The sequence below is a fragment of the Prunus persica genome, chromosome G1 (assembly GCF_000346465.2).
Source record: "Prunus persica cultivar Lovell chromosome G1, Prunus_persica_NCBIv2, whole genome shotgun sequence".
NCBI lineage: Eukaryota > Viridiplantae > Streptophyta > Magnoliopsida > Rosales > Rosaceae > Prunus > Prunus persica.
Genome location: NC_034009.1, coordinates 34,731,086 through 34,746,458, shown reverse-complemented (window position 1 = coordinate 34,746,458; position 15,373 = coordinate 34,731,086). Strand labels below are relative to the sequence as shown.

Below are 15,373 nucleotides of genomic sequence, written 5' to 3'. Positions count from 1 at the left end.
TTGATTTAACCTGATTGAACAACCCAATCCAATCACAAAAGCGTTGGATTGAGTTGGTCTAATAATGATTGGGTTTTGGATTCTAGAAATTATAAATCGCTACATATCAGAGTGGGTTACGAATTGGAACGAAAATGACTCAACCAAACTCATGTCCACCCCTAACTCTAATTTGAGCAAATAAAGAGCAAATTACCTTGTCCTACTGGCTTAACGCACATACTTATACATGAATGTTGATATACTGGGCCAGCTAAAAATGTAGGCTGAATTAGAAAGTCTAGCGATTAAGGGCTCCTTTAGTGGGTCAGCTTGAGTTAGATTGAAAATGAAACATTTCGATTAATTAACAGACAACATAAGCTCAATGCCACATAGCCCAAATGTAAGTTTAGGCCTACACATGAAGACCATTAAGAAAGCTCTCTTTGACCAAAAGCAACCCATTAACACTGAGGAACACTTGTCCGCCATACCTATAGGTGCTGCTGTCTTCCATGAAAATTGAAGGAAGTAGAGACAGTCCAGCTCCAATAGTCCCCCTAAGATATGCACATGAAGATACCCAATTAGGAGGTTACTATATTCCTGCGGGAACTGAGGTAATTAAGGAATTAAATATTGTTTTTAATCTAATTTAATTGCAGGTTTGTATTAATAGATACGGGTGCAACATGGACAAAAATCAATGGGAAAGCCCCGAGGAATGGAAGCACACCAAATTGGACTCTGACAAGCGTTTCTCCATAACCAGACAGACGACATCCCAAATGCCTGTGTTGTCACTAATAGAGACTGCCCTACCCAATGAAGACCATTAAGAAAGCTCTCTTTGACCAAAAGCAACCCATTAACACTGAGGAACACTTGTCCGCCATACCTATAGGTGCTGCTGTCTTCCATGAAAATTGAAGGAAGTAGAGACAGTCCAGCTCCAATAGTCCCCCTAAGATATGCACATGAAGATACCCAATTAGGAGGTTACTATATTCCTGCGGGAACTGAGGTAATTAAGGAATTAAATATTATTTTTAATCTAATTTAATTGCAGGTTTGTATTAATACATACGGGTGCAACATGGACAAAAATCAATGGGAAAGCCCCGAGGAATGGAAGCACACCAAATGAGACTCTGACAAGCATTTCTCCATAACCAGACAGACGACATCCCAAATGCCTGTGTTGTCACTAATAGAGACTGCCCTACCCAATGGCATCGCTCCAAACGCCAAAAGGGAGTCGCTCTCTGCATGTGTTTTCTCAATGAACCATAGAGCAAATAAGACTCCGAAGAGCGAGCCCTACCATTTGCATGCACTGTGGGTATCTACACATACGTATATTACTTTACATGGCAAAGAAAGACGACGAATTTCTTCCTAAAATGCGACGACCAAGAAATAAAAAATGTCTTTTAATTCCATTATAATAGTTTTATAATAGTTTTAAGGGGTATTTTTTAATTCAAATGGTTTCTAAATTTATATCATATTTGCATTTTAAAATTATTCCTTCAAATTGTCTACATATTTTTTTATTATTCGGTGAATTAGTCCCACCGTTATATTTTCTGTAAGTTTTTATCATGTGAACGGCACATGGGGTACAAAAGAGATCAAAATGCAAATCGTATGTGGATTATTTGAACGAATAATTTAGTTAAATGACCAAAATACAAATCGTATATAAATTTAAGGATCATTTGAGTTAAAACTATATAGGACCTTTAAAAAAAATACTTTTGTATATGATTTGATGCTACATTTATTGTACGTGGTCAGTGTATATAATGTGTTGTGTGATTGTAAGTTTCAAATTGTCCTACAACACCTTTTTAACTTGTTTGCAAAATCAACAATGGGCAGTACCATTGAACTTAATAATATCCTTCGTGAGTTCGAAGCATTAGTCCCCTTTGCCATTCCTGTTGCCTTGGGTACTCTTTCTTTGCTCTTCCTATATTTCATCAAGGGACTCATCTTTGCCCAGAAGAAAGGATATGCCAAACTCCCTCCTGTGCCAGGTATCTACTGCGAATTCTTTGCTTTCATTGACGATTATATTCTGATAATCATGGATAGAATTTGCCCTCGAAAAAACCGTTTTGTAAGAGAAGGGTGCCCAATAGCTCTCATATCCTTGTTTATATTTTTAAATAAAAATGATATATTGGGATCCTAAGATATTGCCACTTTCTTTTGTTGAATCCAAGTGTTTTTGGAGATTTATGAATGATGAGTGGGTGGATATGTGCAGTGGTTCCTGGGCTGCCATTGATAGGGAATTTGCTGCAACTGAAAGAGAAGAAGCCTTACAAGAACTTTACAAAGTGGGGCGAGACGTATGGCCCAATCTATTCTATCAAGACTGGTGCTTCCACTTTGCTCGTTCTCAATTCCACCGATGTCGCCAAAGAGGTTTCATTTATCTCATCTCTCATTATATTTATATAAATTTGTGTATGTTAATATGTATATATACAAGGATATGAGACAATCCCTAAGCATAGTTCATGCCAAGACAATCCTATGTAACAAACGAGCCCTGAGAGAAAATGTTGCAAGCCCATTACATGCTCATGTAAACAAGTCTCCTCAAGAAGCTGTAAATTTCAAGAAAATATTCGAGTATGACAGGAATCGAAAGATGCTACAATGAGGGGGATTTATGTGAGGGGGTTGAATGAGGGGTTCAATCCCACAATTCAATCATTAAAAAGTTTGAAGTCCAATATTTTATCTCTCTTAGAGCACTTCCACCCCTATAAGAAAGAGCAAGGGCAAGGGCAAGACAAGAGTTGTTATTAGTCACGTGAATAGTGGCAGCCCTTGCAATTTTGTTTCCACTCCTATGGACAATTACTATTCATATGAGATATGAGTAGATAAATTTATATAGAACTTTGGTGTCGGAAGTAAATAATATGGCTAGGTATTTATAATAATAATAATAATAATCTGAATTTTTTTACTTTTTTTTTCAATCTTTTTTGTTATTTAAATTGGTTGATGACGTCATTATGACATCAGCATTGCGTCACTTTGCCCATGTAGCAGCATAGGTTGGACTTGCCTGTGGGGAAGTGCCTGGGTTGGTGGGTCCCAAGCCTTGCCCAGGCTTGCCCTTGCCCGCTGGAGCCATTCGCAGGCCTAGGCCCTGTCTTGCCCTGGAAAAAAGCCTTGCAGTGGACTTGCTCTTATTGGATAGTGAGATTGAACCCCTCCTATAACCTCTCATTATAGCATTTCCACGGAACTCTTTGAAGTGTCATTGGAGCAAGTGAGGGAGTGAGTTTATTCATATTGGTTTAGGCCCAAAAACAAAAAATTTACTTAATTTGGGCCAAATGGTTAGGCCTTAGGACAGAACATAGAAGACTCAGTTTATGTGGAGGAGCTTGGAACTACATTGTCAAGAGATGAGATTTTCAAGATTCTAGTGGCTGATGTACTGGAGGGTGTACTTGAGGTTGATTGGAGAGACTTGTTTCCATACTTGAGAAGATGGGTTCCCAACAACAAGAGCTTGGAAATGAAGATCCAGGGCATCTATTTTCGCAGGAAAGCAGTACTGATGAATTCCCTGATCAAGGAGCAGACCAACTGAATTGCTTCAGGAGAGGTGCATGCATGCATGCTTTTGCTTAGATTAATTCCACATTCTTTAATTTAGCTTGGAGGAAATTAACTATGATGATGTGAAACAGGAAATAAATAGTACCCTGGATTACTTGCTTTGTGAAGCAAAAACTCTTACAATGGAGCAAATTACTATTTTTGTTTGGGAGGCAATTCTTGAGGTGGCAGATACTACATTAGTGTAAACCGCTTCTTGTATAATGTATAGCCTGAATTTGGATTGAGGTAAGGGCCTATGCCAGATCTTCCTGGTTGAGATGCTCCCCTTAGAAGACCTGCACACTTTGAACAGTTATCAGAATAAGAGCGAACTGGGGTTGGTCCTAGTTGAACTCCCTCTTATGGTTAAGTCAGAAGTGGTTATAAGGTGGTGAGAATGGATGTAGGGTTTGCTAGATGAGAATATTTATTACCTCTGTCTTGATGTAGGTGAAGGGTATTTAGAGAGGAGAGAAGGAGAGACATATATCTAGAAGGGGAGATATTTATCTTCATTCCTCCTAGTGGGCCTGGATCACATTAAATGACATGTTCTGACCACCATACTTATATGGCAGGGGTTGTGTAATAAAGCGACATCTGGTTTTGGATGAGAGGTATATTAAATAATTCATCTCCATCATCAGCCTGCTCATTCAGGGATCCAAGGGTAAGGCGACACCTGACTTTGGATGGGAAGTACATTAACTGATCTATCTCAATTGCCAGGTTGTTTATCAAATGGGTGGAGTAATTTGACTTGACAGGGGTCTGATCAGTCATGTCGATCATTAATGCGCCTCTGGTCATTCACGGCACCACAATGGTCGAGTCGGTTTTCGAAGGCCCGAGCACTGATTCGCACTTAGTCCCACTCGACTTTAGTTGGGAAGCTTATAATCGACACCTGGGACATCAAATCTAATCAGGTCGGCATAAGGGTAACCCAACCATGAAATGGCCATGTGACGTTCTGTGATAGGCTCGGCTCACAGTGATGGTATGATCCATTAACAATTGGTAACCACAGAATGGGCTCTGTATGAACTTGCTAAAGATCAAAATCCACAGGTACCCATTATTAGTTTGATTTGATTTGAGATTAAGTACTAATTAACTGACATTCATGATATATATGTGACAGGATCTTCTGTATGAGGAAATAAAAAACGTTTGTTGATCCGATAAGATCAGTGAGGAACATTTGCCCCAGGCTCCCAGCTGCCATACCTTAATGCTGTTTTCCATGAAACTTTAAGGAAGCAAAGTCCAGCTTCGGTAGCACTTTTAAGATATGCACATGAAGATACCCAGTTAGGAGGTTACTATATTCCAGCTGGAACAGAGGTAATTGATGAAAACCGAAAATATATTAATTCCATGACATTTTCTTGACAAGAACAAATGGGAAAGCCCTGAAGAATGGAAGCCAGAGAGATTCCTTTTGGACAAGGAGAAATGTGATCCAACGGGTTTTTACACGACCTTGGCTTTTGGAGCTGGAAAGAGGGCCTCCGCTGGTTCTCTTCAGGCAATGCTAACTAATAGCATGCACCAGCATTGGCAGGTTGGTGCAGGAGTTTGAGTGGAGGCTGCCGAGAGGTGGAGAGGAAGAAAATGATGATACTGCTACCTTCACCACTCACAAGCTCCATCCATTGCATGCAATCCTCAAACCCAGAAATCACTATTCACTAATTAGTTAGTGTCGAATTTAAGTAATAAAAAAAAGAGCCAAAAGGAAAAGTTGACGGCTTAACCAACCCATGTTATGCTTTCGGCTGAATAATTAAAAAGAAAGAAGAAGAAGCAACTTTGTCGTTCATATATAACAATTCTCTGTCTTGACTCTTGGCTTGACTTGGCTTCGCTTCATAATCATAGGAAACAAAAATCATTGCAGAAGACAAATAATTGGATCTGAATATGATAAGAGATAGATAATTAATACGCATGCTACTGCTACTATGGTTGAGCAGTTTGCATTGCATGCCTTTCTATAATCAGTTTATTTCCAATGCGTGACAGTATGTAAATCAATACTTTGACTTGAGTCCAAGCTTGAAATAAAATATTAATTTTAATCCCTCAAAAAGAAGAGTTGAAAATAATGGCAGGTCTCGCACTGGCAGCGAACGCGATATGGAAGAACGTGGGTTGTGTCGGGTAAATCTGGCATTTTCCCTGTGTATTTGCATCAGTTTTACTGCTTTTTTCAAAGTTACCGCCACTGGCCAGTGTCTTTCAGAAGTCGATGGACTGTAGGGACCATTTCCAGGTTCTTGTTAACCCCAACCTCACGCGCACCGCAAAACCCTAGGCATCTACAACTCCCAGTAACTTTTCTTGATAAGTGATATTGTGAGCAGGAGAATTCGAACACTAAACTTCGAATAGCTGCTTTAATCACTTGGAACACATGTTGCCCTGTTTTCATTTATAAAAAGAGGCAGAATGTCCCAAAATCTTGTAACACTATTGGAAAAAGGAGTTTGCATATGCTTGCTTGCTTGCTTCCGACTTGTAACTTGTAAGTTGTGAGTGTGAACGAGTAAAAAGAAGAAGAAAAAAAAACTCAAGTTAAATCCTATATTCACACGCCAACACAGAACAAATGATCATCTGGTCCCATCTCCTCCTTGCGTGCTAGAGTGACCCCTGCCCCGCCCTGCCCAATCCAACCCTCAAACAACCGAAAATTCCGGAGGCCTGGCCCTACTAAATAATGATCATTGATCCACCACCGCACGATTGTTTGACTCTTTGACCAAACGCCTTCCTCATCACAGCCCTCCATCAAAGCCAAGTAAAATATTGAAGCATGCGGTCAACTTGAGGAGGTCTCAAGCTTCACTGCGAGCTGTTTCAGTGTTAAAAGGGCTTGGCATTTGGATCCTCATCATCACCGCCCATACATATGCATTGCAGTCAGTGTGGTGGTCCACCAGCACCTGCCCGTAGAATAATAGCAGCGCAAATGCAAAACTTTTATGCTTAAACTTTGAAGCTCCTCCTTCCTCTCAGTCACTTCTCTTGTCAAACTCTCACTCACTTCTCTTGTCAAACTCTCACTCACTCAAAGGCCCCACGATCACCCTATAATCACTGACACCTCCGACACACACTGAAAGCAAAAAGAAAAGAAAACAAAAAAAGTGCCATTATAAACACACAGAAACACACAGAGAAACAGAGAGCTTCTCGTACCTCTTGCCTCTATTATAAAGCAAAACTCACACCACAACTCACACAAACACTTCCAAGACATTATACAATGGACGAGAGGCCGGAGACGGAGCTCATATCCATTCCGGCGACGCCGCGTGGTGTGTCGACGCCGGAGATACAGACTCCATCTGGGCAGAGGTCGCCTCGGCCGCCGTCCAAGGAGGCGAAGTCGTCGTCGGCGTGGACGCCGACTTCGTTCATATCGCCGAGGTTCCTGAGTCCCATCGGGACGCCGATGAAGAGGGTCCTCGTCAACATGAAGAGCTACTTGGAGGAGGTGGGCCACCTCACCAAGCTCAACCCACAGGACGCTTGGCTTCCCATCACCGAGTCCCGCAACGGCAATGCTCACTACGCGGCGTTTCATAACCTCAACGCCGGCGTTGGCTTCCAGGCCTTGGTCCTTCCCGTTGCCTTCTCTTTTCTTGGCTGGTAATTAATTTCACAACCTCACAAGTACTGATTTTTATTACCCATTTCACCTTGTTAGCTCAAGCTTCATAAAAATTCTTCCTTTTTGAGTTAAATCTCATTCAAGTTCTCTTTTTTCATAATAATATTATAGACAATTATCCAGCTTTAGAATTATGTTTCTTGGCGTTTTCTGCTTAATGCTGCAGCTAATGTGCTTATTAATATCAGTGGTGGCCCTGATGGGTCGCTCTCCAAATTGATTTCTTTCACGTTTTGATCTCTCTATCTGTCCCTCTCTCACATGCTACTGAGAGGAATTTGACTAAAGTTCTTGGCTTTGTGGGTCTACTTGGGTAAAGTCACTTCATTTATTGAAGATTATCATAATAGGTTTCAATTTGACAAAGTAAAAGAACATCCTTGAGAGATGTCTCACTTCGTCCCTTTATCTTTTGCTTTTCCACAGCTTCAAAGATCCTGGAAATATACAGATGCCAGCCCTATCGCATCTTACTGGGGTCACTCATGATTTTGTTATTTCTTTTTGAAGGAATTTAGACAGAGGAACCTTTATACTTTGGTTATAGTATCACTTGTTTATTCTCTTCACTGCAATAGTACTCGGCTTGCCTTTAACTTTTTCATTTTATATTATTTTTGCATTATAATTTTCAAAGATTTGAAGATTTGAACTTTTAAAGTGCTTGACACTTTACATTGAGATAAAATTTACCAAGCTGCTAATAACAATTGAAGAATACCATTATCTGAAAGGTTTGGAGTACTTGAAATGAATTGACCTCGTTCGTTTGTTTGACTACGTCCACAGGAGTTGGGGAACACTTTCGTTAACCATAGCCTACTTCTGGCAACTTTACACATTGTGGATTCTTGTTCAGCTACATGAAGCGGTTCCAGGAAAGAGGTACAACAGATATGTGGAGCTTGCACAAGCTGCATTTGGTAAGAGGCTTCACGATTTACAAACCACCACATGGTTATTTGTGTTCTCAAATATTTCATAATATGCAGTAGGTGTCACAGTTACACTGATGCAATTGATATAAGTATTAACAACAGCTGAGTGATGAGGCCTTTAGCTTGATCTTGTTTAGCTTAGATATTTAGTTTTGTAGTGGATAGTAAGGTATGTGAATAAGTAAATTAATGGCAGATATTTTTTTTCTTCTTTCACAGGGGAAAGATTGGGTGTTTGGCTTGCACTCTTCCCAACTGTCTATCTATCGGCAGGAACTGCAACAGCTTTAATTCTAATAGGAGGGGAGACCATGAAACTATTTTTTCAGATAGTTTGTGGTCCCTTATGTTCATCAAATCCCCTAACAACAGTAGAATGGTATCTAGTGTTCACTTCACTATGTATCGTTCTATCTCAGCTCCCAAACCTCAATTCAATTGCAGGACTTTCACTCGTTGGAGCCGTGACAGCCATAACTTACTCCACAATGGTTTGGGTCCTCTCTGTAAGCCAGCCAAGGCCACCCACAATTTCTTATGAGCCAATTACATTGCCATCCTCTTCGGCTTCTGTCTTTGCAGTCCTGAACGCTCTTGGTATTGTAGCCTTTGCTTTCAGGGGGCACAATTTAGTTCTGGAGATTCAGGTATGCTCTCTGTGAGTCCAGAGTAATGAAGTTATATTCTCTTTGTTAAAAACAAAAACATGTATAATTACTTAAGTTGGGAATTTGCACTTTTAATTCTTATCTAACAGAATTTCATTTACCTGAATTAGGCAACAATGCCATCAACCTTTAAACACCCAGCTCATGTGCCCATGTGGAAAGGAGCTAAGGTTGCCTATTTCTTCATTGCAATGTGTTTGTTCCCTGTTGCAATTGGAGGCTTTTGGGCTTATGGAAACCTTGTAAGTTTACCAACCTTGTAAGGAGCATATTGGTATCATGGATGACTTGATTTCAGCCATTTCATCAAGTTTCATAAATTGTTGCATTTTTCAGTCTTGTTGATTGTTCCGCATGTTCTGTTTTTTCTACAGATGCCTTCTGGAGGGATTCTCAATGCCTTGTACGGATTCCACAGTCATGACATCCCTAGAGGACTTCTTGCAATGTGTTTCCTCCTAGTTGTGTTTAATTGTTTGAGCAGTTTCCAGATATACTCAATGCCTGTGTTTGACAGTTTTGAAGCTGGTTACACTAGTCGTACCAACCGTCCCTGCTCGATTTGGGTCCGGTCTGGTTTCCGAGTTTTCTATGGATTCATCAACTTCTTCATAGGAGTGGCACTCCCTTTCCTCTCCAGTCTTGCCGGGCTACTAGGAGGACTCACACTTCCAGTCACATTTGCATATCCTTGCTTCATGTGGGTTCTCATTAAGAAGCCTACAAAGTACAGCTTTAACTGGTATTTTCATTGGATCTTGGGTTGGCTGGGGATTGTGTTTAGTTTGGCCTTTTCCATTGGAGGCGTGTGGAGCATGGTCAACAGTGGACTTAAATTGAAGTTCTTCAAGCCGCCTAATTGATGTTTCAATGGCCCCTGCTTCATAATTCTTCAAAATTTGTTAAGAATGTTATAAACATTGTTGCTTTGCTGCAAATTAAATACGTCTTGTGCGTACATATTCGTGTTCTTTTGTGGCACATAGTTAAATGGTGTAATGGTTGGTAAGTTTGTTCTGGTTCTGTAACAGATACTTTTATGTACTTACATAGCCCTTCCACCTGAGCTCTTTGTGGTCCTCTCTAATGAGTATTCAAAGAAGAAAAGTTTTATCGGCCCCAGTTTCATTGCATGCTTTTGGGTCATTATAACTTATAAGTTGAATTGGGCCCACTTTCATTGCATGTTTTTTGGGTAAGTTGAATTTGATTTGGCCCCAACCTCACCTACCTAAACTATATAATAGAATACAAATTGGCTATGTTTTTTTTTTTTTTGGGTCGCAATCAAGTTTCATTAATAGAAAGGCATCAAGTTTCATTAATAGAAAGACAATCCCAATTACATTGAAGTGGAACTCATAAAAATGAGTCCAAACAAATGTAACAGTCGAAAATATATCTACTTGTGATGGTTTTGAGTTAAACCTGAAACTTACCTAAACCTTCCCCTTGTCTTACCAATTGGTTGTGAGAAACCCTTATTGGAGGCTTCTAAGAGCAAATCAAGTGGTTGAACTTGCCATGGCAAAAGGGCCTCCAGCCAAAGAAACCCACTCCAGCGATCAAATCCAGCACGGGCAGATGGTGGGCTCCACTAAGACTGGACAGGTCCGAAGGCAAGAATAGTCCGAGCTGTTGCGTAAGGGTGCTGATGTCAACGACCAAATTTTTATTTAAAAAATCAAAAAAAATTCTGAAAAATTACCAAAAAAATCCAGAATTTTTTTTATATATACCAATTATTTTTTAATTTATTAATCTCATACATATAAATAAAATTAATCCCATGTGAATAGTAATTGCCCTTGAGTTGCCACGGTAATTGATGAAAAAACAACAAAAATATTACTAGGACATACACTATTCATATGAACAGTAAATGCCCTTACTTCCTCTTATCTTTTACTTTTGCCATAATAAATGGATGAAAGTGCTCTAAATACATGTCGACCAACACCTCAAGCACTTATTTAATCAAGTAATAATGTCGGATGTAATGTGGAGTGGGATTGCAATGATAATGGATGCTTCGAGGAAAATGAGGAGGTTTGCTTCATGCACTTGTACAATTGTGTTTATTTTTATTTAAATTAAGAATGATGGCAATTCTTAATTTAAGATGAAGAGGGAAAGGCGTGTTTGGTTGGGTGGGGTGGGGGTGACAAATATCCTTACAACAAGAATGATGACTCCACCTGACAGAGGTATATTATAATTATAGTATCTTATCTTTAATTATGATTTTAATTTAGTAATTTGAAAAGTGCATCTGGGCATGCATGGATTGTTGCGGTGGATATCTCTGTGCTTAAATTCGATTCGATTGATTGATTGTAGCACAAACAACGGACGTTAACTTATGCAGCAGAACATGATTCTTCTAATTCATCTTTATATATATTATTATGTATGTGCTGTGCTGCCAGCAATGCCCAAATGGGACATCAATATAAAAATCAGAAAACACACAACACCGTCTCAGATTGGAAACCTACGAGCGGGTTTGGAGATTAGAACGAACTTCAGGGGAGAAATGCAGGATGCACTGAGTTCAACCTAACCACAAATCAAGGAACTATCATAATCTTAACAAGAACTTAAGGAGAGCAGATCAATTACTTAATATAATAAACAATAATTCATTCTTAACATAAAAGAAAAACTTTAGACACTGGGAGAGTCCTTGGATAAGTTAAATTCAGGGTTCTGTTTGGAGATTGAAAGTCCAAACTAGTCTTTATGAGTTCCGCCTAATACGTTGGACTGTTGTCTAATTTAATAAATCAAATCTCAGCAGCACACCAAAAAACAGTCAGAAATATTGTTCATTGAACCCATCCAACTAGAGGTTCGACTTTGAAACAAAACTACTTCCCTATTCCAGTTTCATTGTCTCATTCTCTCTATCTCTCACCTCCTGTGACTCTGACGGGTGATAGAAGTAATGAAACCAGATGCGGAAGTTTCTCTTGCATTGCAATGGAATCGAGCAGAAAAGCTATTCTAATTCCAAATGAAGCACTGTCAGCTTTCGGCATCATCCACAACACAATGAACCATGCAACACGTGGTCCCAGGTCGGTGGCATCTAGTTCAAAATCAAAATCAAAGTCTCCCATTTCAGTATATAAAGCCAAACAGGAAACTACACAGAATATTCAATACAGAACTGAGCAGATAAACATAAAACCTTAGAAACTGAGGTAGGGTTTTGGTCGTATCAATTTCAAATTAAAACCATTTCGGTGCACCATTATTCTAATTAACAGCATTTTTAACTTATAGTTGTCCATTTCTTAAGTAAGCATGCAGTTTATTAGTGCTAATCCCTTTAAAACTGTCGGCTCATGTCTGGCTTCTCATAATATTTAATCAAATCCGCTCAATCAACCAAGTTAATTTTGTGTGGGACTCGATTCATCATGGCTCATGTGCCGATGTGCCGATGTAGTTAGACAAATCCAAGAATGATCCAATTATAGAGGAATTAAAATTGATCACTCGGTTAAACCAACTGAAATTAGCCTCAATATCCATCCAAATGTGCCATCTTCTTCACACAACACAGATTAATTAATTACTGTTGTATCAGAGTTCATACACGAAGTTCAATTCTTTACCCAACAAATATATTAACTCGATTGATTGTCAGATGAAGTCTAAAGGTACAAAAGATTCATGCTTTTATGCAAATTCATCCCAGAAGTTCAAATTGAAAGAAAGAAAGAAATTATAGCATGCAAAGTAAATGCAACATACCCAAAAAGCAGTCATTTTTGTCCATTTTCTTGCAGCATTTCTGTCAAAGACAGGTGGTAGTCCCAAAAGATTTACAAAGCCAGTACAAACAAAACCCTAAGACGAAAAGAAGTAACCAAAAGCAACTACCTTTTGCAACCTATAGTGATCTATTCTATATACCCACCACAGAGACTCTGACCCAAAAACCAAAAAAAGACCATCAGATGATCAGAAAGACTAAGAAACCAAGTATACGACCCACAATTTCAGTACGACTCGGAAAACCCATAACCCAGAAAGAAAAAAGAAAAAGGAAAATGATATTTTTTTGTTTTGTTGAAATTCTGGAAATGGGAAAAGAGTGTTTCTGTTACTTGAAAGCTTTGCCTGAAGCAGGCATCATGGAAATCTCAAGCTCCGGCCAAGCAAAGCAATCCCCATCGACAAATCCACCATCAGCACTGGTCGTCATCTGCCACGTGTTGCACCCGGAAGGAGCACCATTGTTATTGTTATGGTCAATGACAGTACTTGGAAAATCACCGACCTCAGGAAAAGCCCAAACCCCTTTGCCGCCATGGCCAAAAGCATCACCCACTTCATCAAGCCCGTGACCAAACGCCGACCCGTACCCGTACCCGTACCCGTACCCACCAAGCGCCAGGAACCCAGGTGGAGGTGGCCCCTGAGAATTCAACAGCGAAGTAAAACCCCCGTTCCCGACCACGTTCTCGTTCAGGTCCATCAAATGGTCAACATCTGAGGCCGGCTCTGGCTTCACTTCGGCGGATAAGGAAACGGGTTTCGCGGTAGCGACTGAGGTGACCTCTTGGGTGAGCGAGGAAGAGGAAGGCGAGCAGGAAGAGGAGGAGCAAGTGGTGGAGCGAGACCGCTTGGAGTTCTTGCGGGAGCCGCCGCCGACGGGGACGTCGCGGAGGGTACCGCCTTGGGTCCAGTAGCGGCGGCAGGACTTGCAGAAGTGGCGGGGCTGAGCGAGGTTGTAGTTGTTGTAGTAGCAGAACTTGGTGTTGGTGGAATCGCAGCGCGGGCAGTGAAGCGGGTCGGTTTGGGGCGGTGGCTGGTGACCCATGCTTTGTTGGACTTTTGTCGTCGTCGTCGTTGAGGGTGGCTTTTGATTATTGTCTTCAGATTCAAACGGCATCGTGGTTGGTGTCGTTGTCAGAGAGGGGTTTTGGCATTTGGGTTTCTCCAGAACAAAGAGACAGATGTGTGGAGATTGGAGAGAGGGGGAGGAGGAGAAGTTTTGGAAGGAGTGAGAGGTTTTTATGGAGGAGAGTGTAATTGTGAAGGTGCTTCATTTAATTTGTGGCTGGCTCTCTCTCTATCTCTCTCTCTGTGTCTGTGGGGATTGTGTACGATGTTGAAGGTGGCGCGACGCGTGGCTCAGCTCAATTACCGCCTAATTTTAATGCTAATTAATTAATTAATTGGTTTTTACATGTGAATTGATTATTCATCATTTTTATCTCATTTTGCTTTTACTTTTACTTTTACTGTGAGGAAGTACGGCTGGTGGTGACGTGGAGGGTGGGAAGCCGGGTGGGGTGGCGTATCAGGAAAGCATTGGCGTGAAATCTACTCAACTTCATGTCATAAAAATTTGAAAAAAAAAAATGAAAAAAAAAACTCAAGTGGTGCAAATTGCAAACGCATGGGACCAGACGAGACCAGCTTCATGTCATCCTCCTCGACCACAAATATTAAAAAGTTGGGTGTTCAGTATTACTAATGTTGTATTTGTATGTGGTGAAACTATGTGTTTGCCAAAGTTGTTTTGATCTTTTGCAAAAGAGAGTTGTTTTCATTCCTGTTCAATGCGTTTAAGAAAAAGAATTAGAACTATAGGCATGGTGAGGGAATACCACTACAACTAGGTTCCACCTCCAACAACAAATATTGTATAGATTAGTGTAGTTTTCTAAGTATTTTCGTTTGAGTTAAGAGTATCTACGCATGCAGAGGTTCTAAATTCAATTCCAACTCGTCCTTGAGATATGGAAAAGCAAAGGAATTGGAAAAAGAATGGAAAAAAAGGTCCACCGTCGACTAGGGAGCGAAGGAGAAGACCGACAATATGATGGGTGTCGGGCAGCGTGGGAAGCAATTATTGGGTTTGCCTCCTTGCGCTCTCTTTCTACGCTCTTTATTTTCTCTCCTCTTGTCTTCTGGGGAGGTGTGTGCCTGAGGTCAGTATCAGTAGTCACCTATTCTAGTGCTGTCTGGTGTCTAGTCTAATGCACAGCCTACATACCTAAGTCTTGCAGATAACTGCATCCCTATAACTTAAGAGGCCTCAGAGATTCTTCTCATCCTTTCGCTTGGGGCCCAAGTCACTTTCTCTCACCCTTCTGCCCCTTGTGCCTCATTTTCTCGCTCCCCGTGACCCTTCTCCATCACAATCTTTCATTTCCTTCTTTTGCTTCTCTTTCCCACTTCTACCTATATACTTCATGTTTTATACATATATTTATCTACTATAGTTATAAAGAGTGTCACATTATTTATGTTCATGTTTCATATATATATATCTCATCATGCTGCAATGCACATAATATTCATTCACTTTTCACACACTTCTAAAAATAATGATTCGTATACAATAAATACTTCTCTATTTTCGTTTCATTTTATTCCTTTTTTTTAAAGAAGTTTAGAAGGGAAGTTTTTCTCGTGGCATAGACTTGCACGCGGGCCGGCCTTTG

The 15,373-nt window shown here is 40.3% G+C and overlaps 2 protein-coding genes and 1 pseudogene across 2 annotated transcripts; 2 read left to right on the top strand and 1 right to left on the bottom strand.

Annotated features, from left to right (window-relative positions):
* LOC18789288 lies at positions 1,859 to 5,324 on the top strand (annotated as a pseudogene).
* Positions 6,431 to 10,034, top strand: LOC18789434 (lysine histidine transporter-like 8). Its single transcript, XM_007222750.2, has 5 exons — positions 6,431 to 7,278; positions 8,090 to 8,223; positions 8,458 to 8,885; positions 9,017 to 9,148; positions 9,281 to 10,034. The coding sequence occupies exons 1-5, from the start codon at positions 6,893 to 6,895 to the stop codon at positions 9,767 to 9,769; spliced, it is 1,569 nt and encodes a 522-aa protein (XP_007222812.1). The 5' UTR covers positions 6,431 to 6,892; the 3' UTR covers positions 9,770 to 10,034.
* Positions 11,512 to 14,063, bottom strand: LOC109946797 (dof zinc finger protein DOF3.4). Its single transcript, XM_020555637.1, has 2 exons — positions 13,025 to 14,063; positions 11,512 to 11,997 (listed from the first exon to the last, which is right to left on the bottom strand). Exons 1-2 carry the CDS (start codon positions 13,810 to 13,812, stop codon positions 11,934 to 11,936), a joined length of 852 nt encoding a protein of 283 aa, XP_020411226.1. The 5' UTR covers positions 13,813 to 14,063; the 3' UTR covers positions 11,512 to 11,933.